Source organism: Cnephaeus nilssonii, assembly GCF_951640355.1.
Source record: "Cnephaeus nilssonii genome assembly, chromosome: 2".
NCBI classification, from domain to species: Eukaryota; Metazoa; Chordata; class Mammalia; order Chiroptera; family Vespertilionidae; genus Cnephaeus; species Cnephaeus nilssonii.
The window spans coordinates 14,767,392-14,787,955 of NC_137073.1; the positions used below are offsets into that span (position 1 = coordinate 14,767,392).

At 50.5% G+C, this 20,564-nt stretch overlaps 3 protein-coding genes across 7 annotated transcripts; 1 reads left to right on the top strand and 2 right to left on the bottom strand.

The window, feature by feature from the left end:
• The first annotated feature begins 5,875 nt into the window (after nucleotides 1-5,875).
• On the top strand, nucleotides 5,876-10,475 carry MLST8 (MTOR associated protein, LST8 homolog). 5 transcript variants are annotated; one of them, XM_079785712.1, is made up of 9 exons: nucleotides 5,876-6,272; nucleotides 7,039-7,213; nucleotides 7,389-7,440; nucleotides 7,525-7,687; nucleotides 8,131-8,206; nucleotides 8,289-8,441; nucleotides 9,429-9,553; nucleotides 9,717-9,880; nucleotides 10,014-10,474. In XM_079785712.1, exons 2-9 carry the CDS (start codon nucleotides 7,085-7,087, stop codon nucleotides 10,130-10,132), a joined length of 981 nt encoding a protein of 326 aa, XP_079641838.1. In that variant the 5' UTR covers nucleotides 5,876-6,272; nucleotides 7,039-7,084; the 3' UTR covers nucleotides 10,133-10,474. The 5 variants fall into 5 exon arrangements, with proteins under 5 accessions (XP_079641838.1, XP_079641836.1, XP_079641837.1 ...); XM_079785710.1 differs by having other exon boundaries at nucleotides 5,877-6,277; XM_079785711.1 differs by lacking the exon at nucleotides 5,876-6,272 and adding an exon at nucleotides 6,285-6,632 and having other exon boundaries at nucleotides 10,014-10,475.
• Nucleotides 10,476-10,517: 42 nt separating this feature from the next.
• Nucleotides 10,518-12,839, bottom strand: BRICD5 (BRICHOS domain containing 5). Its single transcript, XM_079785760.1, has 6 exons — nucleotides 12,000-12,839; nucleotides 11,722-11,841; nucleotides 11,356-11,511; nucleotides 11,169-11,270; nucleotides 10,754-10,907; nucleotides 10,518-10,655 (listed from the first exon to the last, which is right to left on the bottom strand). Exons 1-6 carry the CDS (start codon nucleotides 12,048-12,050, stop codon nucleotides 10,561-10,563), a joined length of 678 nt encoding a protein of 225 aa, XP_079641886.1. The 5' UTR covers nucleotides 12,051-12,839; the 3' UTR covers nucleotides 10,518-10,560.
• A 199-nt stretch (nucleotides 12,840-13,038) lies between these two features.
• On the bottom strand, nucleotides 13,039-16,070 carry PGP (phosphoglycolate phosphatase). The gene is made up of 2 exons (XM_079785747.1): nucleotides 15,378-16,070; nucleotides 13,039-15,279 (listed from the first exon to the last, which is right to left on the bottom strand). The coding sequence occupies exons 1-2, from the start codon at nucleotides 16,015-16,017 to the stop codon at nucleotides 14,954-14,956; spliced, it is 966 nt and encodes a 321-aa protein (XP_079641873.1). The 5' UTR covers nucleotides 16,018-16,070; the 3' UTR covers nucleotides 13,039-14,953.
• Nucleotides 16,071-20,564: the final 4,494 nt, after the last annotated feature.

A 20,564-nucleotide genomic window follows, 5' to 3' on the forward strand; every position in this document is an offset into this window, starting at 1 on the left:
CTCAATCCCCAGTGTGGGGTGTGCAGAAGGCAACCAATCAATGATTCTCTCTCATCATGGTGTTTCTATCTCTCTCTCCCTCTCCCTTCCTCTCTAAAATCAATACAAAAGAGTTTTGGGTTTGCTTTTTTTTTTTAAAAAAAAGGAAAGAAGTACTAATACTTGTTATAACTGGATGAAACTTTAGAACATGAAAGAAGCCAGACACAAAAAGCTATATATTGTATAATTCCATTTATATGAAATACCATACAAGCGAATATTCTTGATGAACACAAATGCAAAAATTTTCAACAAAATACTAGCAAACTGGATTCAACAATACATTAAAAGGATTACACACCATGACATAGTGGGATTCATTCCAAGGATGCAAGGATGGTTCAACATCTGTAAATCAATCAGTGTGATACATCACATTAACAAAATTAAGGATAAAAATCGTATATCATCTCAATAGATTCAGAAAAAGCATTTGACACAATTAAACAGCCCTTCATGAGAAAAAGTCAACAGAGTGGTTATAGAAGAAACATATCTCAACATAATAAAAGCTATGTATGATAAACCCACAGCTAATATCATACTTACTGGTGAAAAACTGAAAGCTTTTCCTGTAAGATCAGAAACAGGGCAAAGATGTCCATTATTACCACTTCTATTCAACACAGTATTAGAGTCATAGCCACAGCAATAAGAGAGAGAAAAAAAAAGAAATAAAAGGCATTCAAAATGGGAAGGAAGAAGTAAAACTCCCATTATTTGTAGATAACATGATGTGATATATAGAAAATACTAAAGACTCCCCCCAAAAGCTATTAGAACTAATAAATAAATTCAGTAAAGTTATAGGATAATTGATATGTAGAAATCTGCTGCATTTCTTTCTATACACCAATAATGAGTGGTCAGAAAAAGAAAACAATTCCATTTACAACTGCATCAAAAAGTATAAAATACCTAGGAATAAATTTAAGCCAGGAGGTGAAAGACCTGTACTCCGAAAACTATTAAGACATTGAAGAAAGGCATTGAAGAAGATACAAATAAAAGGAAAGCTATACCTTGCTCATGAACTGAAAGGATTGTTAAAATGACCTCACTACCTAAAGCAATATACAGATGATACAGATTCAATGCAATCCCTATTAGAATACCAATGGCATTTTTCTCAGAATTAGAACAACTCATTCTAAAAGTTACATGGAACCACAAAAGGCCCAGAATAGGCAAAGAAATCTTGGGGAAAAACAAAGTGGAAGTGATCACACTCCCTGATTTCAAACTATACTACAAAGTTACAATAATGAAAACAGTGTGATACTAGCATGAAAACAAATATACAGATCAATGGAATAGAGATTCCCAAAATAAATCTTCTCTTATATGGTCAATTAATCTACGACAAAGAAAGGAAGGATATTCAATGGAGTAAAGACAGTCTCTTCAACAAGTAGTGTTGAGAAAACTGTACAGATACATGCAAAAAAAATGAAACTGGACTACTTTCTTATACCATATCTATATATATAAAAGGCTAAGTTACCGACTGTCTGTCCGTCCACCTGTCCAACTAGCCGGTACATATGACACACACTGGCAATCTCCTATATAATAAAAGGTTAATATGCAAATTGTCCCCATGGGCGTGAGTTCCATGGACCAGGAGTTAGACGTGTGCTAACCACCAGGGGGCAGTGGTGGCAGGCAGCCTAGGGAAGGGAGGCCCGGCCAGGAGCCGGCAGCTGCTAGGGACCCTACCTGTACTGGGCCTCTAGTATAAAATAAACGAATTTCATGTACTGGGCCTCTAGTATAAAATAAACTCAAAATGGATTAAAGACTTAAATGTAAGACCTGAAACCAAAATCTCCTAGAAGGAAACAGGCAGTAATCTCTTGGACATCACTCTTTTTTTGAAAAAAAAAAAAAAAAAAATATATATATATATATATATATATATATATATATATTGATTTCAGAAAGGAAGGGAAAGGGAGAGAGAGAGAGAAACAACAGTGATGAGAATCATTGACTGGCTGCCTCCTGCATGCCCTCTAATGGGGATCAAGCCCACAACCCAGGCATGTGCCCTGACTGGGAATCAAACCGTGACCTCCTGGTTCATAGGTTGACGCTCAATCACTCAGCCACACTGGCTGGGCTGGACATCACTTTTTTTTATATATATTTTATTGATTTTTTACAGAGAGGAAGAGAGAGGGATAGAGAGTTAGAAACATCGATGAGAGATGTTTAACCACTATGCTGTACACCTGAAACTAATCTATATAATAAAAGCCTAAGCCAGTGGTCGGCAAACTCATTAGTCAACAGAGCCAAATATCAACAGTACAACGATTGAAATTTCTTTTGAGAGCCAAATTTTTTATTTTATTTTAATTTTTTAAATATATTTTATTGATTTTTTACAGAGAGGAAGAGAGAGGGATAGAGAGTTAGAAACATCGATGAGAGAGAAACATCGATCAGCTGCCTCTTGCACACCCCCTTGAGTCCGCAGGCCGACGCTCTATCCACTGAGCCAAACCGGTTTCAGCTATTTTAATTTTAAAAAATATATATTTTATTGATTTTTTACAGAGAGGAAGAGGGAGGGATAGAGAGTTAGAAACATCGATGAGAGAGAAACATCGATCAGCTGCCTCCTGCACACCCCCTACCGGAGATGTGCCTGCAACCAAGGTACATGCCCTTGACCGGAATCGAACCTGGGACCCTTCAGTCTATCCGACGCTCTATCCACTGAGCCAAACCGGTTTTGGCGAGAGAGCCAAATTTTTAAAACTTATTCTTCTAACGCCACTTCTTCAAAATAGACTCGCCCAGGCTGTGGTATTTTGTGGAAGAGCCACACTCAAGGGGCCAAAGAGCTGCATGTGGCTCGCGAGCCGCAGTTTGCTGACCACGGGCCTAAGCAACAGTTGGCAGAACGACCAGAACAATCAGTTGCTATGATGTGCACTGACCACCAGAGGGCAGATGCTCAATGCAGGGGCTGCCCCCTGATGGTCAGTGTGCTCCCACAGGGAAAACACTGCTCAGCCAGAAGCTGGGTTCAAGGCTGGCGAGTGCAGCGGCGGCAGCACTAAGCAGCAGCAAGTAGGCAGGCGGTAAGGAGCGAGAAGGTGCAGGCTGGGCTCAGGGACAACCCGCTCCCCCACAGTGTACGAATTTCGTGCACCAGGCCTCTAGTACAAAATAATATTGAATATCAACTTTAATGGAAAAATAAAAACTTTTTAAAATGGGCAGAGGACCTGAATAAACATTTCTCCCAACAGAGCATACAGATGGCCAACAGATATATGAAAAGATGCTCAACATCACTAATGATCAGGGAAATTTAAATCAAAACCACAGTGAGATATCACCTCAAACCTGTCACAATGGCTATCATCAATAAACAACAAATGTTAGTGAGCACGTGGAGAAAAGGGAACCCACATACACTGTTGATGGGACTGTAAACTAGTACAGCCACTATGGAAAACAGTATGGAGATCCCTCAAAAAATTAAAAACAGAGCTACCATATAACCCAGCAAATCCACTTCTGGATATTTATCTGAAGAAAACAAAAACACTAATTTGAAAGATATATGCACCTCTATGTTCACTGCAGCATTACTAGTAATAGCCAATGTATGGAAGTAACATAGATGTCCATCAATAGAGAAATGGATAATGAAGATGTGGTATATATATACACATGATGGAATATTATTCAGCCATAAAAATTATGAAATCTTGCCATTTGCAATAACATGGTTGGACCTAGAGGGCATTATGCTAAGTGAAATAAGTCAGACAAAAGAAAGACAAATACCCTATGATTTCACTTATATGTTGTTGTTGTTTTTTATTTCACTTATATGTTGAACCTAAAAACAAAACAAATGAATAAACAAAACAGAAACACACTGGGAACAAGCTGATGCTTAAAGGGGAGAAGATTTCTTTTTATATAAAAAAGAAATATCCAGAATAGGCAAATCCATAGAGACAGAAATTAGATTGATTGGTGGTTGCCAAGAGCTGGGGGAGTTGAGGGGGGGTGGGGAATGATGAGTGATTGCATAATGGATATGGGGTTTTCTTTTTGGGTGATGAACATGTTCTGGAACTAGATAGAAGTGGTAGTTGCACACCTTTTTAATGTACTAAGTGCCACAAACTTTGAAAATAGTTCATTTCATATTTTGTGAATTTCACCTCAATTAAAACAAAAACAGCATAATGCCTCACACAGAATAAGCCCTCAAAATGCTATGAAAGGTGCTGAAAACCAGGAGTTCAATAGGTAAAGAGGTGGGGGGGGAAAGCATCCTAGGTATGGGGAAAGGTTCAGAAGCGAGTGTGTGGTGGCAAATCATCTCTGGCCAGATGGAGCATAGAGCAAGTGGCTCATGGAGCGGAGCGGGGGAGAAAGCTGCGGGGTCTGTAGAGGCCAGACCCAGGAGTCTGGAGGGTGACAGGAAACCCCTGAAGGCTTTTAACAGGGCTCAGACTTAGGTTTTTAAGAGACGGTTTTGCAATGTGTAGGACAGCTTGAAGGGGGGCCAGAGTGGTGTGGGAAGGCAGGCCAGGAGAATGTTATGGGAGAGTGGGTAGTGAATGCACCTGGATCACAACTAGTTGCAACACCCAAGTAGCCACTGCACACAGGGGAGTAGGTCCATAGCAAATTGTCTTGGCTATGAAAAGTAGAGATGTCCGTGGGGCCTGCCAGGGACAGTGTCTCACCAGGTGCTAGACCTGAGCTGGAGACCGGGTGGAGGGATGGTGGTATTAGAAGCCCTGGAGACCCCAGGGACAGTGTGGTGTGCAGAGACAAGAACTCTGAAGGGCACCAGCCTTAGGGATAGAGAAAGAGACTGAATGCCTGGACAAGAAGCTAGGCAGCCCTGACGGGTTTGGCTCAGTGGAGAGAGCGTCAGCCTTCGGACTGAAAGGTCCCGGGTTCGATTCCGGTGAAGGGCATGTACCTTGGTTGCAAGCACGTCCCCAGTGGGAGGTGTGCAGGAGGCAGCTGATTGATGTTTCTATCTCATCGATGTTTCTGGCTCTCTATCCCTCTCCCTTCCTCTCTGTAAAAAATCAATAAAATATTTTTAAAAAGAAAAGAAAAAAAAAGAAGCTAGGCAACAGGAGCTTTTCAGAAGCAGTGCTGTCAACTACTGTGCAAACGTGTCAAGATCCAGAAAGAAAAGTATCCACTGGGTTTGGCAGCATGAGAAGGGCAGTGACCTTGTGACATTTTAACTGGATAGCTGGGAATAAAAGTCCTGGCAGCAAGAGGAGTGGGAAGCGAGAATGTGGAACCAGCAAAGCAGTGAAGACAGCTCTTTGAAGGAGAGAGTGCTGGCTGGAAGTACGAGTTTTGGGTTGTTTTATGGAGTTTCAAGTCTGGGGAGAAGGAAGAAGGGGAAGTGGGGAAGGTACAAGAAGGAAGGTTCTTGGGACCCAGGGCCTGGGTGGATGGGCTGGAGGATGTGGCCTTAGTACAAGGGCCAGATAAGGAAGGGGGTGGAGGTGCAGCTGCGTTCTGACCGTGGTGAGCACAAACAGTGGGAGAGCCTGTCTTAAGGGCTGTTTTTCTGTGAAAAAGGGTGAGACCACGTGCCTGGAGTGTGTGTGTGTGTGTGTGTGGGGGGGGGGAAATAAAGTATGAAGGACCCCAGTTTTGGAGGGGTCACTGGTTTGAGTTAGGGGAATGGAGGATGGGTCTGGTTGCCAGATTTAGCGAATAAAACGACAGGACGCCTAGTTACATCTGAATTTCACGTAAGCAACGAATAACTTTTTAGTTTATCTCATGCAATATTTGGGACTTTTTTTTAAGGTTATTGCTGCTCATCTGAAATTCAAATGTAACTAAGCGTCCCGTAATTTACCTGGGAATCCTACCCCGGCATGGCGAGTAGGGGGTGGAAGAGACTGCGCGACCTGGCCTCGGGACCCAAGCATGGAAAATGAGTGCCACAAGGGAGGGGTGCTCGAGTGAGGAGAAGGCTGAGGCCACCACTTCGTTCATCTACCCCTCGCCGCCAGCCAGCACCAAGACCTCTACTGGTTCTTCCAGGGAGGGGCTGGCCCCGCAGCGCCAGAGCGTTGGTCTCGTCCCACCCACCCCCGCACGCCCGTGGTGTCGCCCTAGCGGCCCATCGATAACTCTACGCTCGGCCTCAGACTCTATCGACTCACTCCTCCACTCGCCGTCCTGGACTGCGGCGGAGCGCCGAGCCGCCTGTACGGTATTGAGGTCGCGGGACGAGGGCTAGAAAGCAGCTACTGTGTGGCCCGGAGAGCGCACCCGGAGGAAGTTGGCCCAGTGGGACAGAGCCCGGCCGGCCGGCAGAGAACCAGGGAGCCCCAAGATCCCGCCACAGAGGGCCCCCTCACAGCAGGTCTCGCCGCGGGCCTGCTACGCATGCGCAGTCGCAGCACTCGGCTTTTCGGTCGGCCCTTCTGCTGCCTTGCGCACGCGCGACCCATCCTTGCGGCAGAGTGGCGGCGGCGTAGCTGCCCCCTGCGGGTGGCGGCGTCCGCGACGTGTCTGTGGGGCCGGCCCGGGAGTACGCCGCAGAGCTGGGAGGCTGCCTCTTGCCGGTTGTCGCGCGTGTCCCTAAACCTCTCTGTGCCTCAGTTTCCCCATCTCTAAAATGGGAATGATATATATATATATCTCCGAGCGGACCTATAATCTGTTTAGGACAGTGATTTTAACTGGTGTGCCGCAAGAATTTTTAAAACGTGCAGTTCCCATTTAGTCAGGGGCACTGACCTCTTTTCCATTAGATTGTCAAATTTAAAAATGACAACAGCCAACCCAACAATAGCCCTTCAGTGTGAATGAATCAGAATTATAACTTTTTTTTTTTTGGTCAGATCAGCAAAAATATTTCTTGGTGTGTCGAAGAATTTTAGTATTTAGTTTATGTGTGCCATGAGATGTAAAAGATTGGAAATCGCTGGTTTAGGGCATAAAGGGTATACTCACCTTTCTATTTTCCAGATCCTCTGACCTTTGACCCCTGCTGAGTCTTCCAAGCAGCCACAACATGAACACATCCCCAGGCACTGTGGGCAGTGACCCGGTCATCTTGGCTACTGCAGGCTATGACCACACCGTGCGGTTTTGGCAGGCCCACAGCGGGATCTGCACCCGCACGGTGCAGCACCAGGACTCTGTATCCTCTGCTGGGGAGGTGGGGAGGGTGGTGCTGGACAGGATCCCTGGTGGGGATAACAGCCTGGGCGAAGGCCTGGGGTGGGGAGAATACAGCAGCAGCTGAGCCAGATGGTGGAGGCCTTGAGGGCTCCTGACTCCAGGGCTCTGCTGGTCATCATCCTTAGCATACATAGCAGGTGAATGCACTGGAAATCACGCCCGACCGCAGTATGATTGCTGCTGCAGGTACCTGTACCCTCAACCTGACCCCTAACCTCTTGGTGGTTTGATCTAGGCACAGCCAAACCTCACTTTGGTCTGTGTCCACAGGTTACCAGCACATCCGCATGTATGATCTCAACTCCAATAACCCCAACCCCATCATCAGCTATGATGGGGTCAATAAGAACATCGCATCTGTGGGCTTCCATGAGGATGGCCGCTGGATGTACACGGGTGGGGAGGACTGCACTGCCCGGATCTGGGACCTCAGGTGTGGATGCCAGGCAGGAAGGCCAGCTGCCTGGATGTGTAGGGGTTCTGGGTGTATGGGAGTGAGGGTCAAACTGGAGAGTTCCCTCAGCAGAAGCCGAGACAGAGTTTGCTATGTGGGTGATTTATTGAGAGCAATGAGGAAAGCAGGTTAGAGAAGAGATAAAGCCACACAAAGATGAGTCCAGTCTCAGCCTGATCCCACAGGGAACTCTGGAGAATAAATTGCATCAAAGAGCAAGTCCTGCCTTGAGGCAGGGGACTGGCCTTTATGTCCCTTCTGAGTCAATCATTGGCTTCAGACTGCCCCTGGTGAGTGTGAGCCTCCTAAGTATTTCCTGTGGGGTAGCTCTTAGCAGCAGAGGGACAAGGATAAATGGCCCGGGAAAGGGCATCTGGGTGGGGCACCAACAGCATCTACAGTATTTGTCTCCCACCCCAAAGGTCCCGCAACCTGCAGTGTCAGCGGATCTTCCAGGTGAACGCACCCATTAACTGTGTGTGCCTGCACCCCAACCAGGTGAGGGGTATGCACAGGTCTGGGCACCCTGGGGCTTTGGGGGGCAGGGGTCCTGCCTTATCTCACCTCCCTTGCACTCCAGGCAGAGCTCATTGTGGGTGACCAGAGCGGCGCTATCCACATCTGGGACTTAAAAACTGACCACAATGAGCAGTTGATCCCTGAGCCTGAGGTCTCCATCACATCTGCCCACATTGATCCGGATGCCAGCTACATGGCAGCAGTAAATAGCACTGTGAGTCCTGGGGTGGGTGCAGTGGGGGAGACCAACTCAGCACCCAGCCCCTTGTCTCCTTTATTCCCTGCAGGTGTCTCCCTTAACCCACAGTTCTGCTTTCCCCTCCTGTACTCCAGCTCCAACCCAGTCACAAAGTCAAGATGCCACCTCTCGTTACCTGCTGTAGCCCCATCAGTTCCCATCTCCTGAATCTAAAATCTGTCCCACTTACCCCATTTTCTGGTCCAAGTTTCCCTTGCCTCCCCTTCTCTGTGGCCTCCCTCTGACCCCCCCTCACCCCAATCCATTCTCTTTCTGCCACCAGGGCATTCTTCAGTAGTACCAGCCTGATCCCATTGTTCCCTGCATAAATCCAATGATGACCCTGGCTCCTTATCATGGCCTCAAGATACTGTGGGTGCCCTCCTCTCATCTCATTTTTTTTTTTAATCCTCACCCAAGGAATGAGGATATTTTTTCCATTGATTTTAGAAAGTAGAAGGGAGGGAGGATGGGGTAGGGGGAGGGATTGGAGGGAAGAGGAAAGAGAGAAACATGATGTGACAGAGACACATTAGTTGGTTGCCTCCCACACTCACCCTGACTGGGGGCGGGGATCAGACCTGCAACCTAGGTGTGTGCCCTTGAACCAGAGTTGAACCTGTGACCTTTCAGGATGCAGGCCATGCTCTAACCATTGACCCATGCTAACCAGGGCCCATCTCATTCTTCGCATTCCGGTTGGCCAGCAGCATCAGGAAGGCTAGATATAGCCTCTTGCTCTCAGCCCACCAGGTGTAGCCCTTGATTGGGGCCAGGCCTCCAGGTGCTCCCTGCAGGTGGGACTTGATGTGCCTGCAATATGTCCCCGGCCCCCAGATCCCCTGTGTACAACCACAGAGTTGGATGGCAACCCCTGGATCTGGGTCTGCCTGCTAGGGCACCCATCCCCATGTGTCAGACTGGAGGTTCTGGTCCCCCCATGATTTTCCTCCTACCCCGCAGGGGAACTGCTATGTCTGGAATCTGACGGGGGGCATTGGCGATGAGGTGACGCAGCTCATCCCCAAGACCAAGATCCCAGCACACACCCGCTACGCCCTGCAGTGCCGCTTCAGCCCAGACTCCACGTGTGTGCGGGGCCTGGTGGACCAGGAGTTCTCCATGGCTATGGGGAGGAAGGGACCTGGGTTGGGGGCTTGATGGATCCGGGCCTGCTTGGTGGATGGCAAGGGGATGCAGGGTTGGAGTGACTGCTGATGACATCCCCACCATGCTCACACCCACCCCTAGGCTCCTCGCCACCTGCTCGGCTGACCAGACGTGCAAGATTTGGAGGACGTCCAACTTCTCCCTGATGACAGAGCTAAGCATCAAGAGCAGCAATCCTGGAGAGTCATCCCGAGGCTGGATGTGGGGCTGTGCCTTCTCTGGGGACTCCCAGTACATTGTCACGGGTGAGTCCCGCCTACCCTGCCTCCCTGCCCTGCTAGCCCAGTGGTGATTGCTGCGGCTTCCCTGCTACCTAGGAGCCAGCCTCCAGTGTGGAGCCGAATCCCGAGTTGCTACCCATATTCTCCCTCCCCGCAGCTTCCTCTGACAACCTGGCCCGGCTTTGGTGCGTGGAGACGGGAGAGATCAAGAGAGAATACGGCGGCCACCAGAAAGCCGTGGTCTGCTTGGCCTTCAATGACAGTGTGCTGGGCTAGCCTGTGCCCTGCTGGGATTGCATGCAGCCATCAGGCAGCACTGGCTAGATGTGATTGTTCAGATGCCAAGTCAGAGCGAACCCTTCCTCGGGCTAGCCTCTACCAGCTTAGGCTAGCTGGACCTGACTGACTACCCTGGCCCCCTTGGCCAGCCTAGATGCCAAGCTGGTCTGCCTGGGGGCTCTTTTAGTCCGCAGTTGCTTATCTGGATGTGACAGGGCTCAGGAGGCTGACCCAAGCAGCCTGGCTGCTGCCCACCCCCAAGCCAGTGCTTTTCCCCCTCCCCACCCATTATATGTCCCGAGACCACAGAAAACACCATCATGGCCAAGTGGAGGGGTTTATTAGCCCCTGCTGGGCTGCCTTCCATGGTACTGATGATAGGGCCGTCCAGCTGGCTGGCTTGTGGGGCTGGGTGGGCTGGGGGTTCAGTCTGGGAGGTAATAAAAGCAGACTGACACACAGATGTTGCTTGGGAAGCAGATGTCGATGCATAGATAGATCAGCCGCTGCCTCCGGGGCCCTGTGGGGAAGGGCCTTAATGAACCCCAAAGAGTTCCTCTCCCTCTCCCAGAATGTCCACGGGAGCCCAGGCCTCTCCCCATAGCTGCCCCGACTCACCCTCTGCTCGACGGGCCCAATAAATGGGGATCTTTGAGCAAAAGTGCCGCACTGAAGCCCCCACTTGGGCAGGGTCCACCTCATGGCTCCCAAGCACTGCCAGCAGCTCCTGAGCATAGTGGGTATCCTGGCTGGGGCTGTTAGGCCCCTGGGTCTGCAGAGAAGGCTCTGGTGGGCCTTGGGACAGGGATACTTGCACTGCCTTTGGCTGGGCAGGGCCCATGAATCTCTGGACATGCCAGCACTGTGCCAGCCACGCCCTCAGTTCTTGTCAGCAGCCTCAGCAGAGGGAAGATAGAGCTTCTGTTCCTCTGAAACCAGAGCCCCAGCCCACCCCGGCCCGGGCTGTACACAGGCCCCTTTGTCTGGCCCCTGGCCTGGAAAGCCTGATCATGCAAGTATGGAGGCTGCTCACCTTCGAGGTGTTCACCAGAAGCTGCAGGGTCTTGCGATCTCTGGGCTCCATCAGGTGGAGGAAGCAGGCCCGGTGCTCTGCAGGTCGGTAACAGACACAGCCCTGGGGAGGCAGGCAGGTAAGGAAAGTCCATCTGAACACCTTTTGGCAGTGACACCCCCCTCCCCATCCCCACCAGTCAACTCACGCTCTGCCCATCGAACAGCACCGCCCAGCTGTGGTTACTCTGAGTCGGGGTTACCCTGATGGTTGCCACATTCCTGGCCACGTCCACCTGGGCAGTTTGGTTGAACTGGTACACCCTGGGGCTCGGGAGGGTCAGACGGAACATCTGTAGCAGTGGCTGGGTGGGAAGCCAGAGCTCAGCTGGGCAGGCTAGGGCTGCCCTCACCCTCTCTCCCCAGCCCTTCTTCGAGGCTTCTGGCCCCTCCACTCCTTTGTCCTCCCCCTGTAAGCTCAGCTCTAAGCCCTGGATTTATTGGAGGGCTGGATGTGCTGGCTTCTCCTCCCCCTTCCTAGTGTGCATGCCTGCCCAGGTCCTGAGGAGGCTCACCTTGGGAGGGCTGTGAGCAAAGCCAAAAAGCCCTCCAGCCACAGCCCCAGCAGTGGCCAATGCCAGCAGCAGCAGCAGGCCCAGGGCTCTCCAGCCCCCATGGCAGGGCCTGGTCTTCACCTGAGGGCACATTGCAGTCAGTGGGGCTTAGAGCAGACTGGCTCAGGGAAGGTAGGGGTTGAGGTGTGGGTGATGGGTGTTGCCCTCTTGTCCCCTGCTCAGGGCATGCCCTGGGTCTTTGTCCCAGGAGAGGGCACTGGGTGATGGGAGGCACTCACCCTGATAGGCCCAGGCCTGGGGTCCTCTGCACAGCAGCTCCCCTGCTCCATGATGCAGCCCTGGTGACAATGCACCGATTGTCTGCCACTCCTTGGAGTCAGCCAGGAAAACCTCAGGAGCCTCTGATAAGCCAAACAGCCGTCCTGGCCCCCTCCCCTCCTGACCCTACTGCCTCCTCCCCAGCCCAGCTACCTGAGCCAAGACAGCCCTCTCCCCTCCACCTGGGGGAGGGGGATGAGCTTGTCACCGTGCCTAGCTCTCCTCACACCTGGCCTGTGCTAACCTGAGAGCACAAACCTGGTAGAGCATGAGAGCATGGCCTTGTGGAAATCAAGATCTGCTGAATAGCAGGGAGGGCAGCCCAGGCCTGGCAAGAGCAGCTTTGCAGAGTCTGGTTGGGGGCAGATTAATTTTTCCTAAAGAGGCCGGTTTCTAGTCTCCTGAGTTACCTCCAGACTCCTAGGGCTGGGCACAAGGCCTGGCACACAGCAAACCATCAATAAATGCCTGTTATGAAAGGTTGGTATTCTGCACTGCCATCCCACTTCCCAACCCCTGCAATTTTGGGTTGGGTAGCATCCCAGAGAATGTGCCCGACACCAGGATGGCTTCCAGGAAGCTCCGCTGCAGTAAAGGTAGCCTACTTGAACCTCCCTTGCACCGTGAGACGGTTAGGTCAGCCTTGTGTCCACCAGCCTCTGCCCTGACCAGCATGGCTTTCTCTATCTGTGCTATGGCCCTGGCTCCTAGCTTGCATTTCCAGTCACTTAACACTGTGGATTGCCACAGGCAGGGCTCCCCAGGCAGCTTTCATAATACGGGTGTCCTCACCAGGAGCCCTGTCCTACTCTGGTTTTGCTTTGTGCTTCATTTTTCCTGGATCTTCAGAACCTGTCCTGTTATGAACCTGAGATGGGGTTGTTTCCAGCTCTGGAATAGAAGAGCATTCAACTAAGTCCTCCCGCCCCATACCCACACGAAGGCTAGACAGCTGCAGCCTGTGAGTGAAGGCTGCTGTCAAGGCGAGAGCAAGGAACGCTAGTCAGCATGGGTTTGAGAGTTTAATGTGCATTTGAGTTCACACAGTGCAGTAAGGGCAGAGATGGGGCAGAAGAGGAAGGTGTCGCTGGCTGCTGCACCTGCTGCGTGCTCCTGGTGTGGGTGACAACGCCCTGACAGGCCTGCTCAATATCCAGACCCACCTTGAGCCGACCTCGCAGAGCCAACGTCAGCACCACCAACCTCACAGGCAGGCACCGGCTGCCCTGCTGTTGTTGGCAGAGTCCAACCCCCAAACACTCCAAGCCTGGGAGGAGCTAAAGGCTCAGGATACTCTTTACTACTGAGAACTCTCAGAGAAAGAAGTGAAAGAGTGCTGTAACTCTGGGACTAGGAGAGAAGCCACAGGTTGTAGGCAGACCCCACTGGGTGCAGAGCAAGGCGCTGGGAAGGAGTCGGCCCAAAGGAACAGCTTCCCAGGCTCTACCCTACAAGTGCAGCTGGAAAGTCTGCTTATCAGGCCTGTTTCCAAAGGTCAGCAACTTAGGGAATAGGCAAAGGCCAGGGCTCCCTACCAAGAACCCATGGCTAGCCGGTGAACCCTGCCAGTCCTCCAGCTGGCCACTGACAAAGGACTTCAGAGCCAAGACAGTTGGCCTCATGGACCATTGGCATCTAACCCCCACACAACAAAAGGTATGGGAGGACAGGAAGAGGCTGGATGCTTTGTAGGAACCATTTTTCCTGTTCTTGGGGACACTTCTTTCTTCTCCCACCCAGAGGGCACCCTGGATAACAGGCATTCCTTGGCCTGCATATGACTTTAGCCCTGCTGCTCACTGCGGGGCCTGGAGATTTCTTCGGTGAGATTTGCCCTACAAGACAGAGCACAGCTATTAACATGCTTAAGATTCAATTCCACCCCTTGACAAAGTTGTTCAAAAGTTTAAAAAAATAATTTTTTATAACAATGCTGCTCTGAGCTCCCTACACAGCAGGCCAAAGTTCAGCAAAGGCACCCATGTCCTCCTGGCTACTCAGCCAACAATATGCTCACTCCATGTCACTTGGGTTTAAATGTACATTTTGAGAAAGCTGTGGTTTAGCTGGGGTGAGTTTACAGAGCTGCACGACCATGTATGAGGAGCAGCAGCCCTGAGCATCTGAAACACAACACTCAATATGGCAGAGTGGTTTGTAAGGAAATGTGGAGTGGTGGTGGTAAGGACAGCTCTCCACACCCCAAAGACGGGGAGACACTACCAGGGTACCACCCCATCCTCCATCCCACCCTGCAGGTGAGGAGATGGAATACAGCAGCCAGCTCCTCTGCTGATGACCCCAACCATGGGGTCATGGGTTGGTTTGTACATTTCTCCTGGTAGTCAAAATAATCAGTCCCTTCTCCCCTTTGCCCAACAAGGGGACTTGATCCCTGAATAAAAATTTCAATAAAATATGTGACACCCCTAGACCTACCTCAGTCCCATCAGCAGGCCCTTAAGTTATCTGAATTCTGGACAGATGTGAAGCCTGCTCTTGCCAATGGCAACCAAGGCCCAGAATCCCCACAATGCCCTCCAAGTTTAAAAGTGCATTTTAGGCCCTGGCCAGGTGGCTCAGTTGGTTAGAGGGTTGTCCTGATATGCCAAGGTTGTGGGTTCGATCCCCAGTCAGGGCAATCCAAGAAGCAACCAATGAATGCATAAATAACAGAAAATTGATGTTTCTCTCTCTCCTTTACTCTCTTAAAAAAAAGGTGCATCTCAAATTATAAACACCTGTAACAAAATCACCCCCCAAACTTTTACTTCCAAGGTTACTAGTGCCTTTGCTTAACTCCAAGTATTACCTTTAAAGCCACCTAGCTGAGCAAGTGCTTAAGCCCCACCTATTAATTTGGTTAAGTGATTTTCAAATTTTTTTTATTCTGTAGATTAAAGACGCTAAATCTTTAACCTTGAAGGGCAGGCAAAAGGTCGGCTATGCTGTCAACATAGAAGTCAGGGACCATTTTCCTTTTAGACATGCAGTCACTTTCCTGATTACTCTTCACATCTCTTAGAGAGGAGACTCCAGTGAGGGTGAGGATGGTCTTTAGGCCACAGGAGACGCCCAGGAGGATATCTGTGTCCAGGCGATCTCCCACCATGACGGTGCGCTCTGGGTTGATGCCGTACTCCTGGGACACGCAGTCGAAGATGAAGCGGCTGGGCTTCCCTATGATGTCGGCCTGGCGCTCAGCGGCCATCTCCACGGCTCGGACCAGACAACCGGTACCTGAGGGGCGGAGAGGGGAGGGGAGGAGAGCGCCCGAGGTCAGAGGGTTGGAGAGGCCCGCCGCCGCCCTCCAACCTCCTGCCCCGGGGCGCACGGACCCGCGATGAAGCGGCCGTTCTCGAGGGGGAGCCGGTTGTCCATGTTGGTGCCCACGAGCAGGCAGCTGGGCTGCTGCAAGTAACGCACGGCCTTGGTGAGCTTCATGTAGCTGAAGTGCGGGTCGAAGCCCACCACGACGGCGCGCACATCGGGCTCGAGGGGCGCGTCTAGCCAGGCGCCAGGGCCGTCGCCCTGCAGGGGATCCGGCCCCACGCCCACGCAGGCGACGCCCACGGCCTCCAGCTCCGCCGCCAGAGCTGCACTGCCCAGCACGTAGGCCTTGGGAGCCGGAGAGCCGGTCAGGCGCTGGCGCAGGTACAGCGCGGTGCAGTAGGCCGTGCCGAAGACCTCAGGGCTGTCGCCGGGTCCCGCGGGGCCGCCGAAGCCCAGGCGCCGCAGCTTCTCGGCGTAGGCCTCACGGGTCTTGCTGCTGTTGTTGGTGATGAAGCCGAGGCGTTTGCCACGGGCCCGCAGCGCCGTTAGGGTCTCAGGCGCGCCAGGCACGGCCGTCTCGCCGCGCCACAGCACGCCGTCGCAGTCGAACAGCAGCGTGTCCACGTCGGCCAGCAGCGCCTGGGCCCGCTCGGCGCTCAGCCGCACGCAGCGGGCGTCGTCGCCGCCTGCCTCCGCCTCTGCCATGGCCGCCTGCCGCCGTCACCGCCACCGGCAGCCACCGGCCTCTCCTCACAGCCGCCCGCCACAGTGTCCGCCCCGCCCCCGCCGTGCTCATTGGCCCCCCCGCCTCACGCGCACCACCCATTGGACACCGCCTGCGCCAATCCGCCCCTGCCTACCTCAGGTTGCCGGAGCTCAGCGCCAACCGTCACGGGCCGGCGCAGGGAAGAGGACAGCTATTGGCTGTAAGTCCAGAGGCGCTTCGGTGATTGGCTGGAAGGGAGCCAACCGGTATTCGGAGTGGAACCTTGACTGCGGAAACGCTGCGGAGCCGGGGAGCCGGCGCAGGACGTAAGGCCGCTGCTTATTGGGCAGCTCAATGGGCAGCTCGCTCATTGGAGGCGCGTGGTCAGCTTAGGTGACGGAGACCCTTAATCGAATGACCCTCAATCGGGCAGGCTACTGATTGGCTGGCTTCTCGCCCGTCGTGCGGGCGGGGCTCTCCGCAGGAGCGCTGTCGGGGTGGGGTGCTGCCCCCCTTTCGGAGGCAGTCACGTCTTCACCTTTGCTTGGGCTGAGCCGGGCATTGTCCTTCCCACTGGACAGTCTCCGCACACAGTGTCTGCGTGCCGTCAGATTACGGCCAGTCCTGAGAGCCACCTCGGAACTCCTTCCTCACAAGCCTTGCGTTGTCATTTCCCAAAATGCTTTCCCCGCGGTCTTAGTGGTTTTGTGAACGAGTAATTTCGAGGCAGTGGGATTAGGGTCCTTATTTGGTCATCATCATTATTATTAGGTTATTGTTATCTTTTATTGAGGTGTAATGTATAATAAATTGCATAAATCTTAAGTATGCAGCTTGATGGGATTTTTACATATCTTATACACCTGTGTAAACACAACCCAGATCAAGATTCAGAATATTTCCATCACTTCACAAACTTCCCTCACCTCACTATCCAGCCAATAGCGGACACCAACCTCTTTCCTGACTACTATCACCATGAAGTCATGGCCTCCTTTGCCTGTTCCAGACCATCTTAAAAAGAAGATCTTACTGTGTGTATTCTTCTGGTTCTTGCTTCTTTGGATCAACATAATGTCTGTGAAATGCTTCCTTCTTAGTGTTTTAGTTTCATTTTAATTGTGTCAACGTAAAAAAAACATTCAGCCCTGACCGGTTTGGCTCAGTGGATAGAGCGTCGGCCTTGGGACTGAAGGGTCCCAGGTTCGATTCCGGTCAAGGGCATGTACCTTGGTTGCAAGCACATCCCCAGTGGGGAGTGTGCAGGAGGCAGCTGATCGATGTTTCTCTCTCATCGATGTTTCTAGCTCTCTGTCCCTCTCCCTTCCTCTCTGTAAAAAATCAATAAAATATATTAACAAAAAACACATTCAAACCTGTGAAGAATTTTTGTGAGTTTATTTGAGCCAAACTGTCAACAATTGCTGGGAAGCAAAATCTCAACAGATTGAGATAATGCTCTGGAGAATGGCAGTTTTGCACTTTATTTTATACATTACAATCAAAAGAGGAGACGTATATGAAATCCATTGATGATAGATTAGGGAGGCAGGAGAAAGCCGGGAAAGGGGGAGGAACCTCTGGGATTGGATAAAAAGTAAAATGATAGACACATACTTCTTTTACATATAGGTGGGTATAGGATAGTTAACAGTCAGCAATAAACTCAATAACAATGAGTGGATTTATGGTCTTGGTCTCCACAGAGCGGTGCCCGTGCTTTGAGGGGTCCAGAAAAAGGAAAATTACTTTGACATTCCAAAGATATGTTATCACAGATGCAAAAAGACAATGACAGGCTCAATTAGGGTAAAGATTGACCTTTGTCAGGGAAGATGCTGGCCTAGGACATGACTACCCACCATACGCTGTTTTTAGCTAAAACGTTTTAATTTCAGACTACCATAAATACAATTTAATGTGTATTTATCACAAAGTAACCTTTTGGTTACTTTAGGTCTCTGAGTTTGCAAGGCCACCATGCAGGCCTTCCCTGAGCTAGTCAGGTTAGCATGTGGCCCCTTTTTGTCCAGGGTTGCCAGGTGGAATATTGTAAGAATATACCCCTGTTGATCTCTTCTCCAGTTCATGGACATTTGGGTTGTTTCCACTTTGGGGCTTGTTATGCAAAGTGCTGAGGTCCCAGAAAACCTTAGCATATTGTTCGTGAATTCCAAAGAAATAACTCGGAGGACTGACTGTGAAAGACAGGGGTTTATTAGGACTTAACGTGTGTACCAGTGGCGACCAACCAGTGAAGTTTGCCACCACACTGGCTGCCACCTGTGAAGTTGTCCCACTAAGTCCCATCTGGCTGGAGACAGGCCGCACTGGGGGTGGCCGGCTGGTGCTACTCTTTTGCCACCACCCAGACTTTCCCAACACAAGGTTTTATGGAGTACAAAAAACAGGGCACACGGGACGGGGGATGTGCCCGTACATAAGCTATGTGAGATCGAAACACTAGCTATTTACAATCCAGGCTCACATCTAGAAGCAGTTTCTATTTGGCCTTAAAAAAAAAAAAAAAAAAAGAAAAGAAAAGAAAGAAAAGAAAGTTGAAGTCCTAAGACTTCTGCTTCTTCTTCTTTTTTTTAAATGTATTTTTAATGATTTCAGAGAGGAAGGGAGAGGGAAAGAGAGAGAAATATTGACGTGAAAGACAAACATTGATCAGCTGCCTCCTGCAAGCCCTACAGGGGATCGCGCTCTCAACCCGGGTATGTGCCCTGACCAGGAACCGAACTGATGACCTCTCGGGGCATGTGTTGACGTTCAACCACTGAGCCACATCAGCTGGGCCCTGCTTGTTTTCATAAGACCTGTTTCAGTTTGTCTCTGCTGGCCTGGGAGCCCCTGAAAGACAGGGCCATGGCCCACAAAGGCAGGGCATGCAAAGTGTTCCTTATTGGTACACCCACGACCCAAGAAGGGAGTACCTTCCTCCCTGTGTCTTCCTTCCTGCTCAGTTTTGGGGGTGGAGCTGACCCTGGGGAGGAACTGGATTTGATAGAAGATCACAAACCCCTCTTTGAGCTCCCAGAAACACCCAGCATATGTGGTAAACTGACCAGAATGGAAAATACTGCTGCTGTGCAGCCATAGGCTGGCTCATACAATACTTGCCAAGTAGCCTTGGTTTACTGGGCACTCTGTAAGCATCTGTGCACTGAACACTGCTCCTTGCCTGCATTACCTTGTTGGAACCACAGGACAGCCCTGAGAGGCAGGGGCTATTAGTATCCTGATTTATAGATGAGGAAACCGAGCTACAGGGAATCACCAGCTGGACAATGCAGAGTCAGGATTAAACTCAGCTTACCCCAAAGCTGAGCTCTGCCGCACCTGTTTGGTTTAACATCCCCTGTAGTTTGTGGGGACTGAGGTGGCAGAGTGGAAGAGGTGTAACAGTTAGTATTGAGACGTAGTGGACGGTTGTGGACAGGTCCAGGAGAAGATTAGAAGGGCTGGTGCCATTTACTGGAGAAGACTGACCTTGGGTGAGGTGCCCTGCAACTGAATGGGAAAGGAGCAAATCACAATCATGATGTGTTCCCAACACACAGTAGGTGCTCAGCTTTTACCTACAAATGAATGGTGTCAGGGTCTCCCCCAAGCAGGAATACCATGCTGCAAGAGGAATGGGGCATGGATATAGGTGGCATAAGGACAACACTATTTAATCTTAATAGTGTTTCATGGATTTAAATTGTACTAGAAAATACAAGTAGCCAATGAGTCTGAATTTTCACCTCTGAGGAGCTAAGCAAAAAAAAGGGGGTCATTGATAAAAGACTCAGGTGGCAAAAAAATTATATTCCACCTAAATATTCTTCAACATGGGATTGGTTAAATAAAAGTACAGCCAAAAAAATGGAGATTGAGCAGCCATCCTAAAGATGATGGAGTTCCCATCAGGCTCTGCCCACGGAAAGTCAACACAGTATTGACTGTAAAACACAGTGTGCGTCTGGCTAGTGTGGCTCAGTGGTTAAGTATCAACCCATGAACCAAGAGGTCACCGGTTCGATTCCCGGTCAGGGCACATGCCTGGGTTGCGGGCTTGATCCTCAGTGGGGAGTTTGCAGGAGGCAACCAATCAATGATTCTCTCTCATCATTGATGTTTCTATCTCCCTCTCCTTTCCTCTCTGAAATCAAGAAAAAAATATTTAAAAATTTAAAAAACTTTGTATGAGCATGTTCATGGCAGCACTATTCACAATAGTAGAAAAGGTGTGTTACGCAAAGTGCTGAGGTCCCAGAAAACCTCAGCATATTGTTCGTGGATTCCAAAGAAAGAAATAAACTAGAGGGCTGGCTGGGAAGGACATGGGTTTATTAGGACTTATGTGAGCACTGGTGGCAGTCAACCAGTTAAGTTTACTCCCGCACCAGCTGCCACTGTGAAATTGAACTGCGAAGTCCCACCCAGCCTGTGATGGGCTGCACCAGGGGCAGCCTGCTGGTGCTATTGTTTCACTGCCACCCAGACTTTCCCAACACAAGGTTTTATATAGAAAAACAGGGCATGCACTGCAAGAGGG